General features: G+C 35.8%; 1 protein-coding gene and 1 pseudogene across 6 annotated transcripts in view; both read right to left on the reverse strand.

Moving 5' to 3' along the window:
- Nucleotides 1-15,836, reverse strand: part of LOC107517899 (phosphatidylinositol 3-kinase regulatory subunit gamma) — a 66,144-nt gene that overhangs the window by 11,426 nt on the left and 38,882 nt on the right. For all 6 annotated transcript variants that reach the window (XM_016159057.2, XM_036233410.1, XM_016159056.2 and 3 more), the window contains 6 exons: nt 12,498-12,606; nt 10,248-10,346; nt 6,944-7,124; nt 6,383-6,508; nt 2,609-2,751; nt 61-237 (listed from right to left, as the gene is read on the reverse strand). In XM_016159057.2, coding sequence (XP_016014543.1) covers nt 61-237; nt 2,609-2,751; nt 6,383-6,508; nt 6,944-7,124; nt 10,248-10,346; nt 12,498-12,606 — 835 coding nt within the window. The remainder of the gene's footprint in view (nt 1-60; nt 238-2,608; nt 2,752-6,382; nt 6,509-6,943; nt 7,125-10,247; nt 10,347-12,497; nt 12,607-15,836) is intronic.
- Nucleotides 4,905-5,023, reverse strand: LOC118605132 (annotated as a pseudogene).

Here is a 15,836-nt window from a genome sequence, read left to right on the forward strand (position 1 = left end):
CAAGTGCCTGTAGCAATCTGGTGCTGGTGGTTCCCTCCCACACAGGCCCAGACTACTTACACAAGGTGCTGATCTCGGATCTTGCGCAGCTGGATCAAGTCAGGTTTAATACTGTTCATTTTTTTATCTATTTCCCGGTTGTCCAAAGCTTGTTTCTTCAAATCCTGCTCTAGACGCATTTTGCTATCATGAATCTCACCCAGACGTGATTTCAATTTATCATAATTCATCATAATTCTGTGAAAATATTTGACATATTAAGGCTAAAAGAGGAACCAATCAGGAGCATTCTATAGTGTAAACAGAGTCCTAATATCTTAAGCAGGGTCAACATCTGCTGTTTTTACGTGGCCCATATCCATTCTCACTCTTCTTGTAATAGCACCTTGATGGTCCCTATAGGTAAGGTTCTCTACAGCCATCTAGGTTCAGAGGTGAACATCCACACAACCCAGCCTGGCCAATAAGATTATTCTATTCTGTTCTATCTCTACCTTCAGGCAGCAGTGACTGGTTCAGGAATGGAATGATACCTAAACTGATTCAATGAGAGTCAATTTTAGGACTTTTGCTAGAACTACTGTAAACAGATTCTCTCTGTCCACTAGGATTGCTAAATTATGAATACCTACGTGCAAGTAGGACTCCCAGCTGCTATATATGGCCACCTCATACAGAAAGACTGCCTGAGGGTGAATCCAACACAAGAGAAAAAAACTGAACCAAAAGACAGTATGAGAGAGAATCCTGATGACTTTATTTGAGCTCTAGGTCAAGCCATGATTGAACAGGTATAGCTAGCTATATGTATGCTATCAAGAGATAACACAACATAGCATTTAAGAGCCATGGCTTTGCAGTCAGGCCGCCTAAGTTTCAATCTCTGGCCTGCCACTTACTGTATGGCTATGGGCAAGTTATTTAACTTCTCTGTGCCTTCATTTCCTCTTCTGTTTAAAATGGGTACCTAAACAATACCTACCCTCACTGGGTTACTGTGTAAATTAATACACATAAAAGGACCTGGTAGATCTTGGTAAGCACTCAGTATATGATGGCTATACGCTTTTCCAGCACACAAACTTTAGCTATGCTCTGAATCCTTAAGACGACAATTGTCCACATTACTCATTTGTCACTCAATATGAGACTTTAATTAGTATTAAAACTTCATCATGCTACTTTACCTCCCCTTGCAACTAAACTACAAGTTATTTTCTACTTCTTCATTATTACTTGCTATTTATTGGTAATATATACCAAGATGCATACACACACACACACAAACATGTCTTTATGTACCATATGTATATATCACTTAACTCTCACAGCATTTGAACAAGGTATTATTCACAGTTTATGGAAAAAGAAACAGGCTCAGAGAATTAAGTAACTCAGCTAAGGTCACACAGCTTGTAAACAGTCAATATAGAATTCAAGCCTATGGTTATAACCATTAAGCTATAATGCCTCACAGCATTCAGCCCTATTCTTTAGAACACAAGGGTTCGCTAACACTTTGGTGCAAATATGAGAAATAATTTTGCTTTTCCCTTGCATATGATTCATTATTATTTATTATCCATTTTTTCACTCCTCAACCCACTGTTATCCGGCTCAGTCTTCCAGCACTCCACTAAATTTGCTTTGATAAAGGCTTCCACTATCCTTCTAGCTGCCAAATCCAAGACCTCATGCTGCTCATTCTCCCTGTGTAATCTCATTCTTAGCATCTATGATCACCTACACATTTATGCCTCCCAAATCCTTTCTGTACCCTGAGGTCCAAATCCAGTAGCCTTTCAGACAACTCCATTTGAGTTCTCACAGGAACCTCAAACTCATTGGTTTCAACCCCAAACTATCCTCACACACTCTCTATTTTGGATAACACCATCCCTTAGTCACTCATATCCCTCACTCACTAGAAATAATCTTGATTTATCCCATATCTATTATTCCTGGTCAGGCCTCAAGTCCTCAGCATTTCCATTAACTCCCCCTCTTTTCTTGCCATTGCTCTGATTCAGGCCCTCACCATCTTTAAACTTGATGACCACAAGGACCACAGTCGCCTGCAAGTCAGGCTGCTCTTCCCGCCCACAATCTTGTACCACCTCCAATTTATTCTCAAACTGCTGCTGTTGATTTTCGGTTCAACAAATATTCAGTGAGCATCACTATGTACTCCCAGGCACCCTACCAGGTACTGGAACTATCAGGGAAAATAAGCTACCGTCCTTACTATTAACAAGCTTGCAGTTTAGTGAGTGGGACATTCAGTTAATGTTATAGTAGGGATTGAAACCAGATACTATAGGGGTAGGGAAAAAAAGCCTTCAAGCCAGTCTAGGAAATCAGGGTAGAGAGTCTAGAAAAAGTCATGTCTAAGCTGAGTCCTAAAGGATGAGGAGTTAGCATTTAGAAGGATGGAGAAAGAATGCAGAAGAGAGGTGGTTCAGTTTGGTGCTGTTAGTGGGAAAGGCAAGTTATTTCCATATAGCAGGGCTGTGAAATCTTGAGGGGTAAAAGCAGACACAACAGAGATGACTGGGGGAGAAAGGAAGTCTTGTCTTGCTGATGTACTTGGTGTATTGGGAAGATTTACCGTTCAATTTCCTTTTCATTCCCCTCTCTGCGAAATCGCTCAATATATTCTTTGCTATATTGTTCTTGTGTGTGACACTGCTCTTCAAATATTTTAATTGTTTCATTAAAAGCTTCAATTGCAGTCCGCTTCATCTGTATTTCCTATGGGAGAGAAAAAAGACATATACCTCATTATCTTTTTTTTTTTTTTTGTAACTTTGGTCTTCAAACAAGTCTTATAATTCTAGTTATAATTTCATGTAAGACTAAATTTGGAGGGCTTAAACGAGACCCTTTATTTAACTCCTACCCTTATTATTTATATGCAAAATGCATCATCCAAACCCTAAAAATAAAAAAGAAAAAGAAATAGTACTTGAAATATAGCTGAAAGCCACACAAAGGCCTCTGAGCTGCTAAGAGAATTAACCCTGAACACCTTAAACATAAAGTTCTGCCTTTGCACCTGTTATAGAGCTGGCGCCCAAAAGGTGCTGGAGTGAATGGATAGAGCAGAGACCATGCACCAACGTGCAAGCCTTATTCATAGAAGAGACCTACAAACTATTCTTTCATTTCTAAAGCATGTAGTTTTCCAAACAGATTCATCTGTATATTAATCTGATTAGAAGCAGAAAATGAAAAAGAAAAATAGCTGCTAAAATCAGATACAGCATAAGATGAAAAACTAAAAACTCTATCAAACAAAAGCCCAGTAGGCTAAGGCACTCAGCACTAGGGTAAATAGTTCTATACATTTTGATGAGCTCTGAGGGTATTTGTAGACTTTAGCATCTGAATCATGATTCCCCTAAAACCTTCAAAGAGGGTTAGATTTTGTTCCATTTACTTTAGAAGGTCAAAAAAAAAACCTGTATAAAGGTCTAGAAAGATTACTGGATGTTTACAATTTTTAAGTTTGATGTTTACAGGATAATTCCTCAACTATCAAGCATTAATTTCAACAAATGATTACTGAAAATCCACTATATAGAAAATACCATCTGATGACAGATTCATAAAACTTGGAGCCTACCCTTCAGGCTTCGGAATACACATGTGAAACAGATTTGTGAACTCTGTAACAGGTTTTGTTTCAGGACAAGGTAGAGGAAATCAAGAGGAGCAAATTAGTTACTTATTGCTTTACAGAGACTTCATTTGGGGTGGGGGAAGAAAATGCTGCATTACACATAGATGGCATAACACAGTGTGTACATGAAATAAAAGGGGATGTTCAGGAATCAGCAATTGCTCAGTAGGGCTGGAACATAAGGAAATTAGCATATGAGGGAAGCGAGAACCTTATGATGTTCCATATAGTTGAGTTATAACATACATATCTCAAATAGTACTGTAAACTTACAGAAATGACCATATATCTATTACAAATTCTACAACTTGCAAATTACAGTGGAGGATCTTGTCTCCCTTGCAAGGTTAGAAATTACCTATAAAGCTCTGGCCCAGTATTTTCAAAGAAAACACCAATAATTTAGACTTTACTAACACTGATAATATGTATTGGTAGGTAGGGGAACAAAGGGAAAGTGTTTGATATCACAGCCAAAGCAGCAGCTCCCCCTTAAACAATGCTACTGTGCCTACCACCGAACCTATAAATTCACCTGTATCTATATCCCTTCTTTCTCCTCCCTTTCTCTACATGTGTTATGGGTCTCGCCTCCTCTTCCTTTCTTAGTTAGGTACTTCATTCCAACACATCAGCCAGCCCCTCTTATATCATTAACTCTCCCGGTCTAATGATTCCTTCTCAACAACATACAATTTCCAGTTATACTACTCTGAAAAGAAATTTCTAACCCTAAATTCTCTTCCAGTCACAGTTAAGTTTCTTGAAAGAGTTTTCTATATGGCCTGTCTCTCTTTCATCTCTCATTCACACTTCAACTCATTCTATTCTGGCTTCTGTACTCATCACTCCACAGAGGACTGCTCTTTCCAAAGTCACCAATGACCTAATTGCCAAATTCCTGTCTCATATCTTAATCCATCATTAAGTCCTATCACTTTTTCTCCTAATTATATGTATTCCAGATGTTAAATATCTCCATATGCAGTCTATTCTCACCCTGTGCCAACTCTGACTCAGGATATACCATCTCTTTCTCATTCTCTAGGAAGAATTCATTTACATCAAAGCAATCTAGATTTTATCTAAGATTGCACGGGGGGGGGGAACAAAACAGAGGAGGTCAAATTTTTTTTTTTTTTTAAGGCAAGGTAGTCCTTGGTTGACTTCACAGATTGCAAGGACCTTGTCAGTTTACAAGCCTTTATGTTTTTATTTTTTACACCTACAGCACCTGGTCTTCCTAGGTGGTCTCCCAATCAAGTACTAACCAGGCCCGTTCCTGCTTAGCTTCCGAGATCAGACAGAATGGGGCTTGTTCAGGGTAGCATGGCCGTAGACTGAGGTCAATTTTTTAGTCTCCCTTTAACACATCTCCTATACTGATCGCTGGATCCCTGCCTCTCGGCCCCACCTCCCAAAGCTTTAAGACTCCATGGCTCTTATCTGCTCAGCCCTACCTTAATTCTTGCTCTCAATTCTCTCACTTATAGAAATTTAGCCCTCTTCTAGCTTCAACCTAGTGGCTTTTTAGTTGCTTCCATCTAACCCCTACACAGCTCTACAACAAGGGGTTCCAAGTCCAGAACCCAGTCTCATATCAGCTGTTCAGAACTCATAATCTGCTGTTAAATTCCCAATATTACTGAGCATATTGGCAGCATGTAGAGCTTTCTCTGCTTTTTCCAGTCATGACAGAAAGCAGAAATGCAGCTCTATACAAGCCAAAATCATGCCACAGACTAATGCTTCTATAAATCACTTGATGTTCAAAGTAATAACCTGTGTTTCAAAAGAATGTACATGAGAAACCCAGTAAAATATATTTTCTTAGGCTACTACTGACCCAAATATTGCAACGAATAAGCTTCCCTGAAAACCTGCACCTTCATAAAAATTCCCAGACCTTTTATATACTGTGTAACAACCCATGGCAAATTAAACCAATCCAAGTAAAAAATCAAAGTTGTTCTAGAAGAAGAATAGATTATTCTTCAGAATTTTGCTTTATATCATAAATGTAATAAAATATTGATTATTAAGGTTTATGATCTAAAAACTGTGTGGCTGTGACTACTAATGGTCCCACAATTTCCATTAGTTTCTTTTTCCTCAGTAAACTCCCAAATGTTATTGGGCATACCTGATCAAATAAAGACTAGCTTTCTCAGCCTCCACTGCCTCTAGTTATGATCTGTAGCTATGTCCAGCCAGTGGGAGGAAAATGGAAGCAGTATGTGTTTCTTCTAGCCTTAAAAATAAGGAAATGTTCCTTCCTCTTTCCTATTCTTCCTTCCTGTTTGCTAGAATATGGTTATGGCCGATATTGGAGTAAGCCAACTTTCACAGACAGTAAAGCATCAAGACAGAAGAATCCTAGGCCCTAATGACTGTGTAGTTGCCATAACACCCTGTACTGCCTATACATAAAAGAAAAATAAATTTCTATCTGAAGCCTTTGCTATTTTGTTATTTTTTGTCACTTGTAGCCAAACCTTATCCTAGTTATACTGATATAAAATACATTCTTAACAAATAAAAAAGTGATTTATGAATGGGAGAGAAATTTATATCATCAGTCTCAAAAAAGGCTATTTAAGATATTAAGACAGCTAAAGATTGTTAGGTAAATTTTTAAAAAAATGTGATGTAACTGTAACACTGCATATTTATTGACCTAAACAACAAAAATATGCAAACCTGAGATGTTCTGGTGTATTCTTCATATAATCTGTCATACTCTTTACTCTTTTCCTGATACTGGGAGTGATACTCTTGTAGTTTTTTACCAACTGCATCAATGTTATCTTCTTTTACCAACTGATCCTATACAGGTAAACAAAAGAAAGAATGTTAATAATTCTGACATGAATTTTCTATACCTATTTTTAAATTGTATTTATACTGTAAGTTTAAGGCCATTAATATTAATATCAATCATGCAAAAGCACTAAATCCTTTTGTAAACACTAAGATCAGCCTTTAGGTTGCAAAAAAAAACAGTTAATACTTTAAAAACTAAGAAATGAATTACAAATAGGAAATATAAACAAAAATATTTTTACATAAAGTTAATACATGTAACAAGTTATTAAGAAATAGTTGCCACAAAATAAGTCTATACAATTCTTAAATCTTCAGTAGAAAATTAAAAATGACTAGATATCTTTTTTTTAACTGATAAGCTTGGTAAATCAGAATAAAATGATGATGTTAAATAATGACTTGCTGAATAGCTATCAAGAACTTCTGTAATCATACCTGTTGGTATTTGGACACTGGGTACATTAGCTTCACATCAAGTTTGGGATTGTACTGAGCAAGAGATTCATGATGATAGTGGTTAATGAGCTCCACCACAGAATTAAATGTCAGAGGATCAGAAAAGCCATATTTACCATCTCGATGATAGATTTTTATTAATTTATTATTGCCTCCCTTCCTGTGAACAACAAGACAACAACTGTAGATTTTTTTTCCCCAAAATTCTACAGAAGTATTACTTTCACATAGAGATATTAAAGCTTGGTGTTACATAATAAACAAGTTTTATCCCACTAATGAGACTGGAACAGATGAAAAGATGTAATTGTGTAAAATAATGTCATGTTATTTTTAAACTATTTCTTCTATCTTGGTTACTAAAGGTCAACATACATACATATCATTCATTATCAATAAATTTGGCAAAAATAACCACTTTAAGAAAAATAATAGAAATAGAAGTATACTGTATCTTTTATTTTCTGAATGAATTTTCTAATTTATATTCTATCAATATATTTTCAAGAAAAACAGGAACAACCTCTTTAGGACCTAAAGATTATGTGGTTGTACGTCTGTGGGGAAAGCAGAAGCCATCTCTATATGAGGGAAGATGATAAACATTTGTCACACAATCGCCAACACGTTCAAGGTAATGACCAAACAAAATTAAACTCCTTGAATGATTTATAACTGAGTAATTTATCTAGCAACTTACATTATTTTATCTTTTATATTTGCTTATAATTCTTGGAAATGACTTTATTTAGGTCATCACAGTATGTAAATTATTCAACTGTCATTCGACTGTTTTACGAAATATAGCTTTGGAAGAGCTATTTATATTAGATGAGTATAATTTTATGCTCGAATAGTTTTGACCACTTTTTGTTTATTGAGCTCTATCCAATGGTCCCTTAAAAGATAATTTATAACCAAAGCTTAAAATGGCAATGTTCTGCAAGTCCCATAAAGCATAATCTAAAACCACATCAGGTTGATTCATTATGTTTTAGCAAAATATTGCATCATTTCCACTCAACTCTTCTTATATAGTAGCATGTTGACTTAATAAGGGAAAAATATGCCTCTATATCTCTTTATGCCATGCTATTACACATAATAAATGAGGCACTGGGATTTGTGAAAGGTCAAACACAGCAGACTTGAATCTATGGACTGATTTAAATTAAATAATGCTTAGAAGGTCAGTATTTAGATAGATGAAGAACTATTCCTATAAAATGTACATTAGTAGGACCAATAATCATATGTAGTTCCTATAGGTATGTACACCTGCACATATACTCACGACAAATACAAGCTGTTCTCTCGGCAGAGAAATGTTAAAAAGCACTTATTATTTCAAAACAAATTACTGAACACCTACTATGTGCCAGAACTATATGACACAGTTGGAAACAGTGATAAACAAGCCAGAAACAGTCCATGCTCTCATGGAACTTCCAGTTTAGGAGCATAAAGAACATATCTCCACCTTTAAGCTTGTAAAGAGGATAAAATAGATAGAACATAAAAATAAACAGCTATTCATATCAAGTGGTGATAATCCTACTGAAAAAAATTAAGCAGAATAAAGGGAAAAGAGTTCTGGGGGTGGAGGGACTGCTGTTTCATGCATGTTGCACAAGGAAAACCACTATGTTCAGAGTCTTAAACGAAGAGAGGGAGCTAGCCCAGTAGATACCTAGGCGAAAAGCTTTCCAGGCAGAGAAAAGAGCAAGTGCAAAGCCCCTCAGGTAAAAGCAAGCTTGATATGTTCAAAAAACAGCAAAGAGGCTAATAATGCTGGGGATGAATTAGCAAAAAAGAGATTAGTAGGAGGTGAAGTAAGAGATGTAAAAGGAGCTTAGATCATGTAGGGACACTTACTTTGACTGAGTAAGATGAGGAGACACAAGAGGGTTTGAGTAGAATATCACCTATTTTGTGTTTTAAAAGATTCACTCTAGCTGCTAGGTTGAAATCATCCAAAGTGGGCAGAGGTAGAAATAGGAAGATTAGTTGAGAGCTACTAAAATAATCTAGGCCAAAGATAATGGTTTCTTAGACAAGGGTAGTAGCGGTGGAGATGCTGAGAAATGGTGAAATTCTGAGTATATTTTCAAGAGAGAGCTGACAGGATGGCCTGAATATGGGTATGAGAGAAAGAGACAAGATTAAGATGATTTCAGGGGTTTTATCTTAAGCAATTAGAAGAATGAAATTGTCATTTACTGAAATAAAAAAAGCTACACAAAAAGAACATGTTTAAAGGGAAAAAAACATTTTGCTTTCAGGTATGTTAGGTTTAAGATGCCTAGAGAACATCCAAGACCAGGTGATCCAGCAGTCTACTGGAAGAATCTAAAGTTCAGGAGAAAGGTCTGGGCTAGAACCAGAAAATAAAGAGTCATCTCTCTACTGATGTAGGTGGTACCTGAATCTATTTCTGGCCCTATACTCTCTCCTAAGCGTTAAACCTGGATTTGAACTTATCCTTTAACACTTACTAGCTACACATCTTTAGGCAAGTTTCTTAACCAGGTTAAACTTCAGTTGCCTCATCTATCAAATGGAAGTATTAATACCTACCTCATAAGGCTGTTGTGAGGAATAAATAAGACGCTGCATGTAAAATGCTTACTACAGGGAGTTGTTATTGTCGCTGTTGAAATCATTTTTTTTTAGATAGTTCCTTGTTAAAAAATTACAATACTTTATCGTAATTAGGCTATTTTAATTGTTGAAATTAAATGTGGAAATATTAATGTAGTTTTCCTAATCTTAAAATATGTCCCATTTTTGTAAATATAAAGTGATATATCCACCACTTATGAGATTCTAATATGCCCGCATGGGTGGCATGATATAAGCTGAGAATTGGTTATTTTCTACATATCCTTATCAGCCTAAATAAGGTTGAGTTTTACTCTCTGAAGTCTGCATTAAGGAAAATAATACAGTTATTAGAGGAGTGAATTCCCAAAAATATCATAAATAACCTTAGGCTGTGCACATGATTCTACTTCACTCATAAGGTCAACAGTATACTTCTTCCTTAAATTTAGAGATTTTAGACTTTTCATTTTATTGCTACATCAAAATAAAACTTGTTCCCATTTTTATATGATACTTAAATATTCAGTGTATATAGTCAAATAACTAAAAATTATGTATTTAGATTAAATAAAAATATGAAAAACATGAATATAGATTTAAATAAAATACAAAAACCTTCATGTACCCAGAAATAAATAATGCTAGTAGAACACTAATCAAAATGCTGAAAAATACTCACCGCAAAGTCAAAGTGTAATCTCCCTGCATTTTTGTTGAGGCATCTCTGACCAAGAAGGTACCATCTGGCATATCCCGTAATTTGTCATTTACCTCCTCCCTGAAGAATTATAGGAAAAATGAAAAAACGTAAGCATTGTTTATTCTCTCTTCACATATTATTACTAAGGCTAGTTAGGAGGTAAGTATATCTAAGGATAGGGAATCATGGGGGCCTTCAGAGGTCATTTAGTTCTTCCCCCTAGGTATGTTCATTGTGTTTTGATTTTCAGTGTTATGCAACCTAAGGAAGGGTTATTTGCTTCTTAAAACTCTTCCAGATTTCAACAGTCTGTAGGGGATAGCTTTTCCATTAAGCCCTTAGGGCTTCCTTAGGCAGGTCTGAACTTGCAGAGTTTCAGGAAAAAAATAGCAGCTGTTTAGAAAGGAGGTTATATTTAAGAATGGTGGCAGCTGTCAGATCAGAGGGGGGTGAAATTCGCTAAGTTCATAGTCTTTCAAAATAATACTCTCCAACATGAATTTATACTGATAAATTCCTCTGCAGAGCGGGTTTAACACTACAACTCTCAAAGAAAATTTCAGGGTATGAAAGACCCTTGAATTACAGAACCTGGTCTTAAAATATAAATTTAAATGGTATTTCAATATAATAGGCCCTTTTATTGTACAATGCTAAAATAAAATTTTTCTAATTTTAATGTATGTCATCCTCAAAAAAATAAATATAGAATTATAATATAACCCCAAAATTCCACTTTTGGGATATATACCCGAAAGAACTGAAAGGACTTGAACAAACATTTATACAATGTTCACAGCAGCATTATTCACAATAGCCAAAAGCTGGAAACAATTCAAATATTCATCAAAGCCAAATGTACAGATGAATAAAATGTGATATACATACATATATATGGAATATCATTCAGCTTTAAAAAAGGGAATTCTGATATATGCTACAACATGTATGAATCTTGAAGACATTATGTGAAGTGAAATTTGAATAGTCAAATTCATAGAAACAAAAGTAGGATGGTGGTTACCAGGGAGGTGGCTGGTGAGAATAGGAGGAGAGGGGAATTATTGTTTAATGGGTAGAGTTTCACTTTGGGAAGATGAAATAGTTCCAGAGGTAGACAGTGGTGATGCTTCAACAACAATTTAAAAAAGTGTACTTTATGCCACTACACTGTACATTTGAAGATGGTTAACATGGGAAGGAAAAAAACACGAGTACCACTCTAGTAACGGGAGAGAACAGACATGAGAAAGAGAAGGACAGGCATAAACCTGAATAGAGCATCAACCTGAAACCTGACTTGGCAGAAATGGATTACAGTTTTTAAAAACAAGAAAATACAATATTCAAATTTTAAAATACATATGTATATCTTTTCCTCCTCTAGTTCCAAAATTTTCCAAAACCACATTTTACCCAAAAAGTAAATATATCCAAGAGTCTTGTTTCTCAAAAGGAGGTGAGTGAAGAGTGCCATCAAAATCACGTGGTGTTAAGGGTAGAAAATTTTCAAATGACCAACTTCTGCTTCCATTGTTTAATGTTAAACAGGGTGTAGTTCTAGGAGACATTCTGTGCAAAGATATGCTAATGTTAAGGGTGAGGGTGTCATTATCCTGTGTTAAGATATGTTAATGGCCAGCCTCTGCTTCTGTAAACCTGCTTGCTTGCTAGAGGAAGTTTTGGGGTTTTTTAAGCTATTCCTTCTAGAGGCTCGGGGCTGATTCTCTAGTGGGGAGAATCAGTCGCTGGCCAGCTAATAAAGGCTCATAATTAATCTAATTGGCTCCGTGGGTCTCAAATTTAACCGCGCCACAACAGTGGGGAGGTTATTAAATGCAGATTCCTGGGCCCCACCCCAATTCATTCTTGGGTATGTAAAGACTGTGGAAACACTGCCTTAGGAACAGAAAAGTAAAGAAAATTAAGTACCTATAAGTACCTTTTATCCTAAGGCATATGTAACTCTCATATGTATGTTCCATTTATTCAGAAATCTATCCTCAATACAGAATTAACAGTAAAATCACACCCATAATCTAAAGATTTTAATGTCACTTTTTTTGTGGAAAGAAAAGCATTTAGAAACTTTTGAAATGTTCTCATACAATTTATTAAATGGTAATCTTTAAATGGCAACTAATGGGACATAAAAATGTTTTATTTTAACTAATAATTCTCAAAAATGATTTCTTTAAAAAACTGCATTCATAGTGGCATTCTAGTTACCTTGAAATATCCCCCCAGTACCATTCTGCATCCTGAAGAGAAACAGAACTGTCCTTCATTCCATTTGTAACGGCTGAAGTAACTGGCTTAGGTGGCTTCGGTGGAAGAGCTAGAAGAGAAAGGAATATTACTTTGTATATGTAACATCACTTGTTTTCTAATTTTATCAGGAACTGCTCATTAACCAGTATACATTAAGATTCAAATAATTATAAATCAAATTGTGTTACTTTATGTTAAATGTTAAACATCAGCCAAAAGAGGGAGCCTTTTAGCACTATACCAATAATTGTCTGAAAAGTGAGATTTTCAAGCTATTTGTTTTTCTCCCACCATTCTTATAAAGCACTAACTTTTCATTCTGAACAGGTGTCCAAAAAAAGGTTCACTATCTTTCAAAAGGCAGTATGACAACCCTTCACAAACAAACAATTCAGTCCAAAAGCCATTAAGTGGGGCTGGTCATGATAGCCTGGTCATGATGGCCAAGAGTTGCGGTCAGAGCCCAAAGCAGCTGAGGGAGGACTATATCAATACAGGAGGAAAGCATAGCACAAGACCTCAGCGCTCCACCAGCGGGGTATGCTCACAGGTGAAGCCTAGCATGGGGCACCGAAGCTGAGTGAAGTAAGAAAGGCAGTGACATGGGGTCCAGGTGGCACAGAGTGTTAGAGACCAAGCCAACGAGGACACAGTCCTCAGAGGTGGACATCCGAAAGCAGTGGGGCAAAGCCATATAAACGTGAAAAGAGTTTCTACTTAGATGGGGGATGGGAGGTGGCAGGGGAATATAGCAATAACTATAAGAGACTGGGTACATACCAAGAGATGGATCAAATAAGTAAAACCATTAAAGATAATACGAACTAGGTTTTTCACATCTAAAAAGTAAGTTACAAATACAGAAAGGTAAAAAATTGAATGGACCGGAATTGCAGCTATAGATGTGAATAATATAGACATATTATTATGTCATGTCTATAAAAGTCTATATTATTCACTAGGTCTGTTCCTTGAGAGGTCTGGGATCAGCAACACCCCAATATGCACACCTACCACCTCGATCTTGGTTTCTAATGCCATTCTTTACTAAAAAGAACCAGAGCTCTTTGAAGAAGTGGCTGATTCCAGGGCTAGGGTCCAGCAGTATAGTACCAAGAGAACCTGGAACATCATGCCAAAAAGTAATTAAACAAGTGCTCAAAGAATGAGGAGCCATGATGAAATAAAGAAGCCAGCTTGAAGGGACTCCCATTATCAAATCTAAAACAACTGAAACATCAATACAAATACTGATAATAAGGAAATATGTCATTAAAAAAATAGGAATGTTAAGTGTCCGTGCAGATATAAATAAATGAAAAAACTAAAAGATTAATGAAAAGGAGGATTTATATAATCCCGGAGGGCCTTCTTACAAAATGCTTGTTAATAACAAAATTAAAGACTAATATAACAGCAATGAAAACTGGCAAGCACCACCTTAATCAAGTATTCAAGGTTAATACCATACTGGTGGGAATGGCGGAATCATGGGCCCCCAATAAGACACACTGAGGAGGACACATCACTCCTGTGATATTCCTCTAAACATGCATAAACTGCATCTACTCAGGAGGAAACATCTGACAGCCACAACTGAGAGACATTCTACAAAATAGCTGGCCTGTAATCTTCCAAAATGTCAAGGTCATGACAGTCAAGAAAGACTGAGGAACTGTTCCAGATTGAAAGAGTAGAGAATCGTGACAAGTGTGAGTCTAGACTGGATCCTTTTGCTATAAAGGAAATTATTTGTAAAATGGACAAAATTTTAATCTGAAAATGAGATGACAGTAATTCATTAATGTTAATTTTCTGATTTTGATGGTTGTATGGTGGTTACACAGGTGAATATACTTGCTTGTGGAAAATGCAAACAAACATGGTCATTACAGTATCATGTTGGCAACTTACTCTCAATGGTCCAAGAAAATCAAGTTATAGGTACTGTACTTATTTCTATAAGTTTGAGACTGTTTCAAAAAAAATTTTAATTAACAAAAAAATTAGAGTCAATACTAAAGGAAAATGGGAACAAGATATTCTTCAAAACAGTAACTCTTTACTGTTAAATGATTTTCAACAAGAGTGTGAAGACAATTCAATTGTGAAAGAAAAGTCTTTTTAACAAATGGTACTGGAACAACTAAATGTCTACATGCAAAACAAAACAAAACAAAAATGCAGCTGGACCCCTACCAAAAAAAAAAAATGCATCTGGACCCCTCTCTCATACCATATGCAAAAATTAACTCAAAATGCACTGAAGTCCTAAATGTGAGAGCTAAAATTATAAAACTTTTAAAACAAAACAGGCTTAAACCTTAATGATCTTAGATTAGGCAATGGTTTCTTAAGTGTGACACCAAATGCACAAACGACTAAAGAAAAAATAGATAAAACAGATTTCATCAAATTAAAAAACCTTTATGCTTCATAGGATACTATCAAGTAGAAAAAATAACCCACAGAATGGGAGAAAATCTTTGTAAATCATATATCTGATAAAGAAAAACTTGGACTTAGAATACATAAGGAACTCTTGCAACTTAATAATAAAAAGATAAATTATCCAATTAAAAATGGGCAAAGGATCTGAATAGACATTTCTGCAAAGAAGATATACAAATAGCCAACAAGCATATGAAAAGATACTCAATCTCATTAGCCATTGGGGAAATGAAAATCAAAACCATAATGAGATACCACTTCATACCCACTAAGATGACTGTAATCAAAAAGATAGGTAATCAGTGTTGTTGAGGATGAAGAAAAATTGGAACTCTCGCACACTGCTGATCAAACTGTAAAACGATACCACTGGAAAACAATACCACAGACTTGGAAAAGTCTGACAGTTCCTCAAAAGGTTAAATGTAGAGTCACCATGAGACCTAGCAAAAACTTGTATGTGAATATTTATCTAGCAGCATTATAATAGACAAAAAGTAGAAACCCAAATGTCCATCAACAGATGAATGGAAAAAAAGAATTCAACATGTATCTATACAACAGAATATTATTCGGCAATAAAAAGGAATGAAATGCTATAATATGCATGAACCATGAAAACATTACGCTAAGTAAAGGAAGCCAGTCATGAAAGACCACAGGTTTTATGATTCCACTGTCCAGAACAGGCAAATCTATAAAGACAGAAAGTAGATGAATGGTTGCTTAGGGCTGGAGTAGGTTAAAAGGAAACAGGGAATGACAGCTAACGTGTGCAGGGTTTCTTTTGGGGGTAATGAAAATGTTCCAAAATTGTTTGTGGTAAAGATCGACAACTCTGTGAAT

The sequence above is a fragment of the Rousettus aegyptiacus genome, unplaced genomic scaffold (assembly GCF_014176215.1).
Source record: "Rousettus aegyptiacus isolate mRouAeg1 unplaced genomic scaffold, mRouAeg1.p scaffold_m13_p_1, whole genome shotgun sequence".
Classification (NCBI taxonomy): Eukaryota; Metazoa; Chordata; class Mammalia; order Chiroptera; family Pteropodidae; genus Rousettus; species Rousettus aegyptiacus.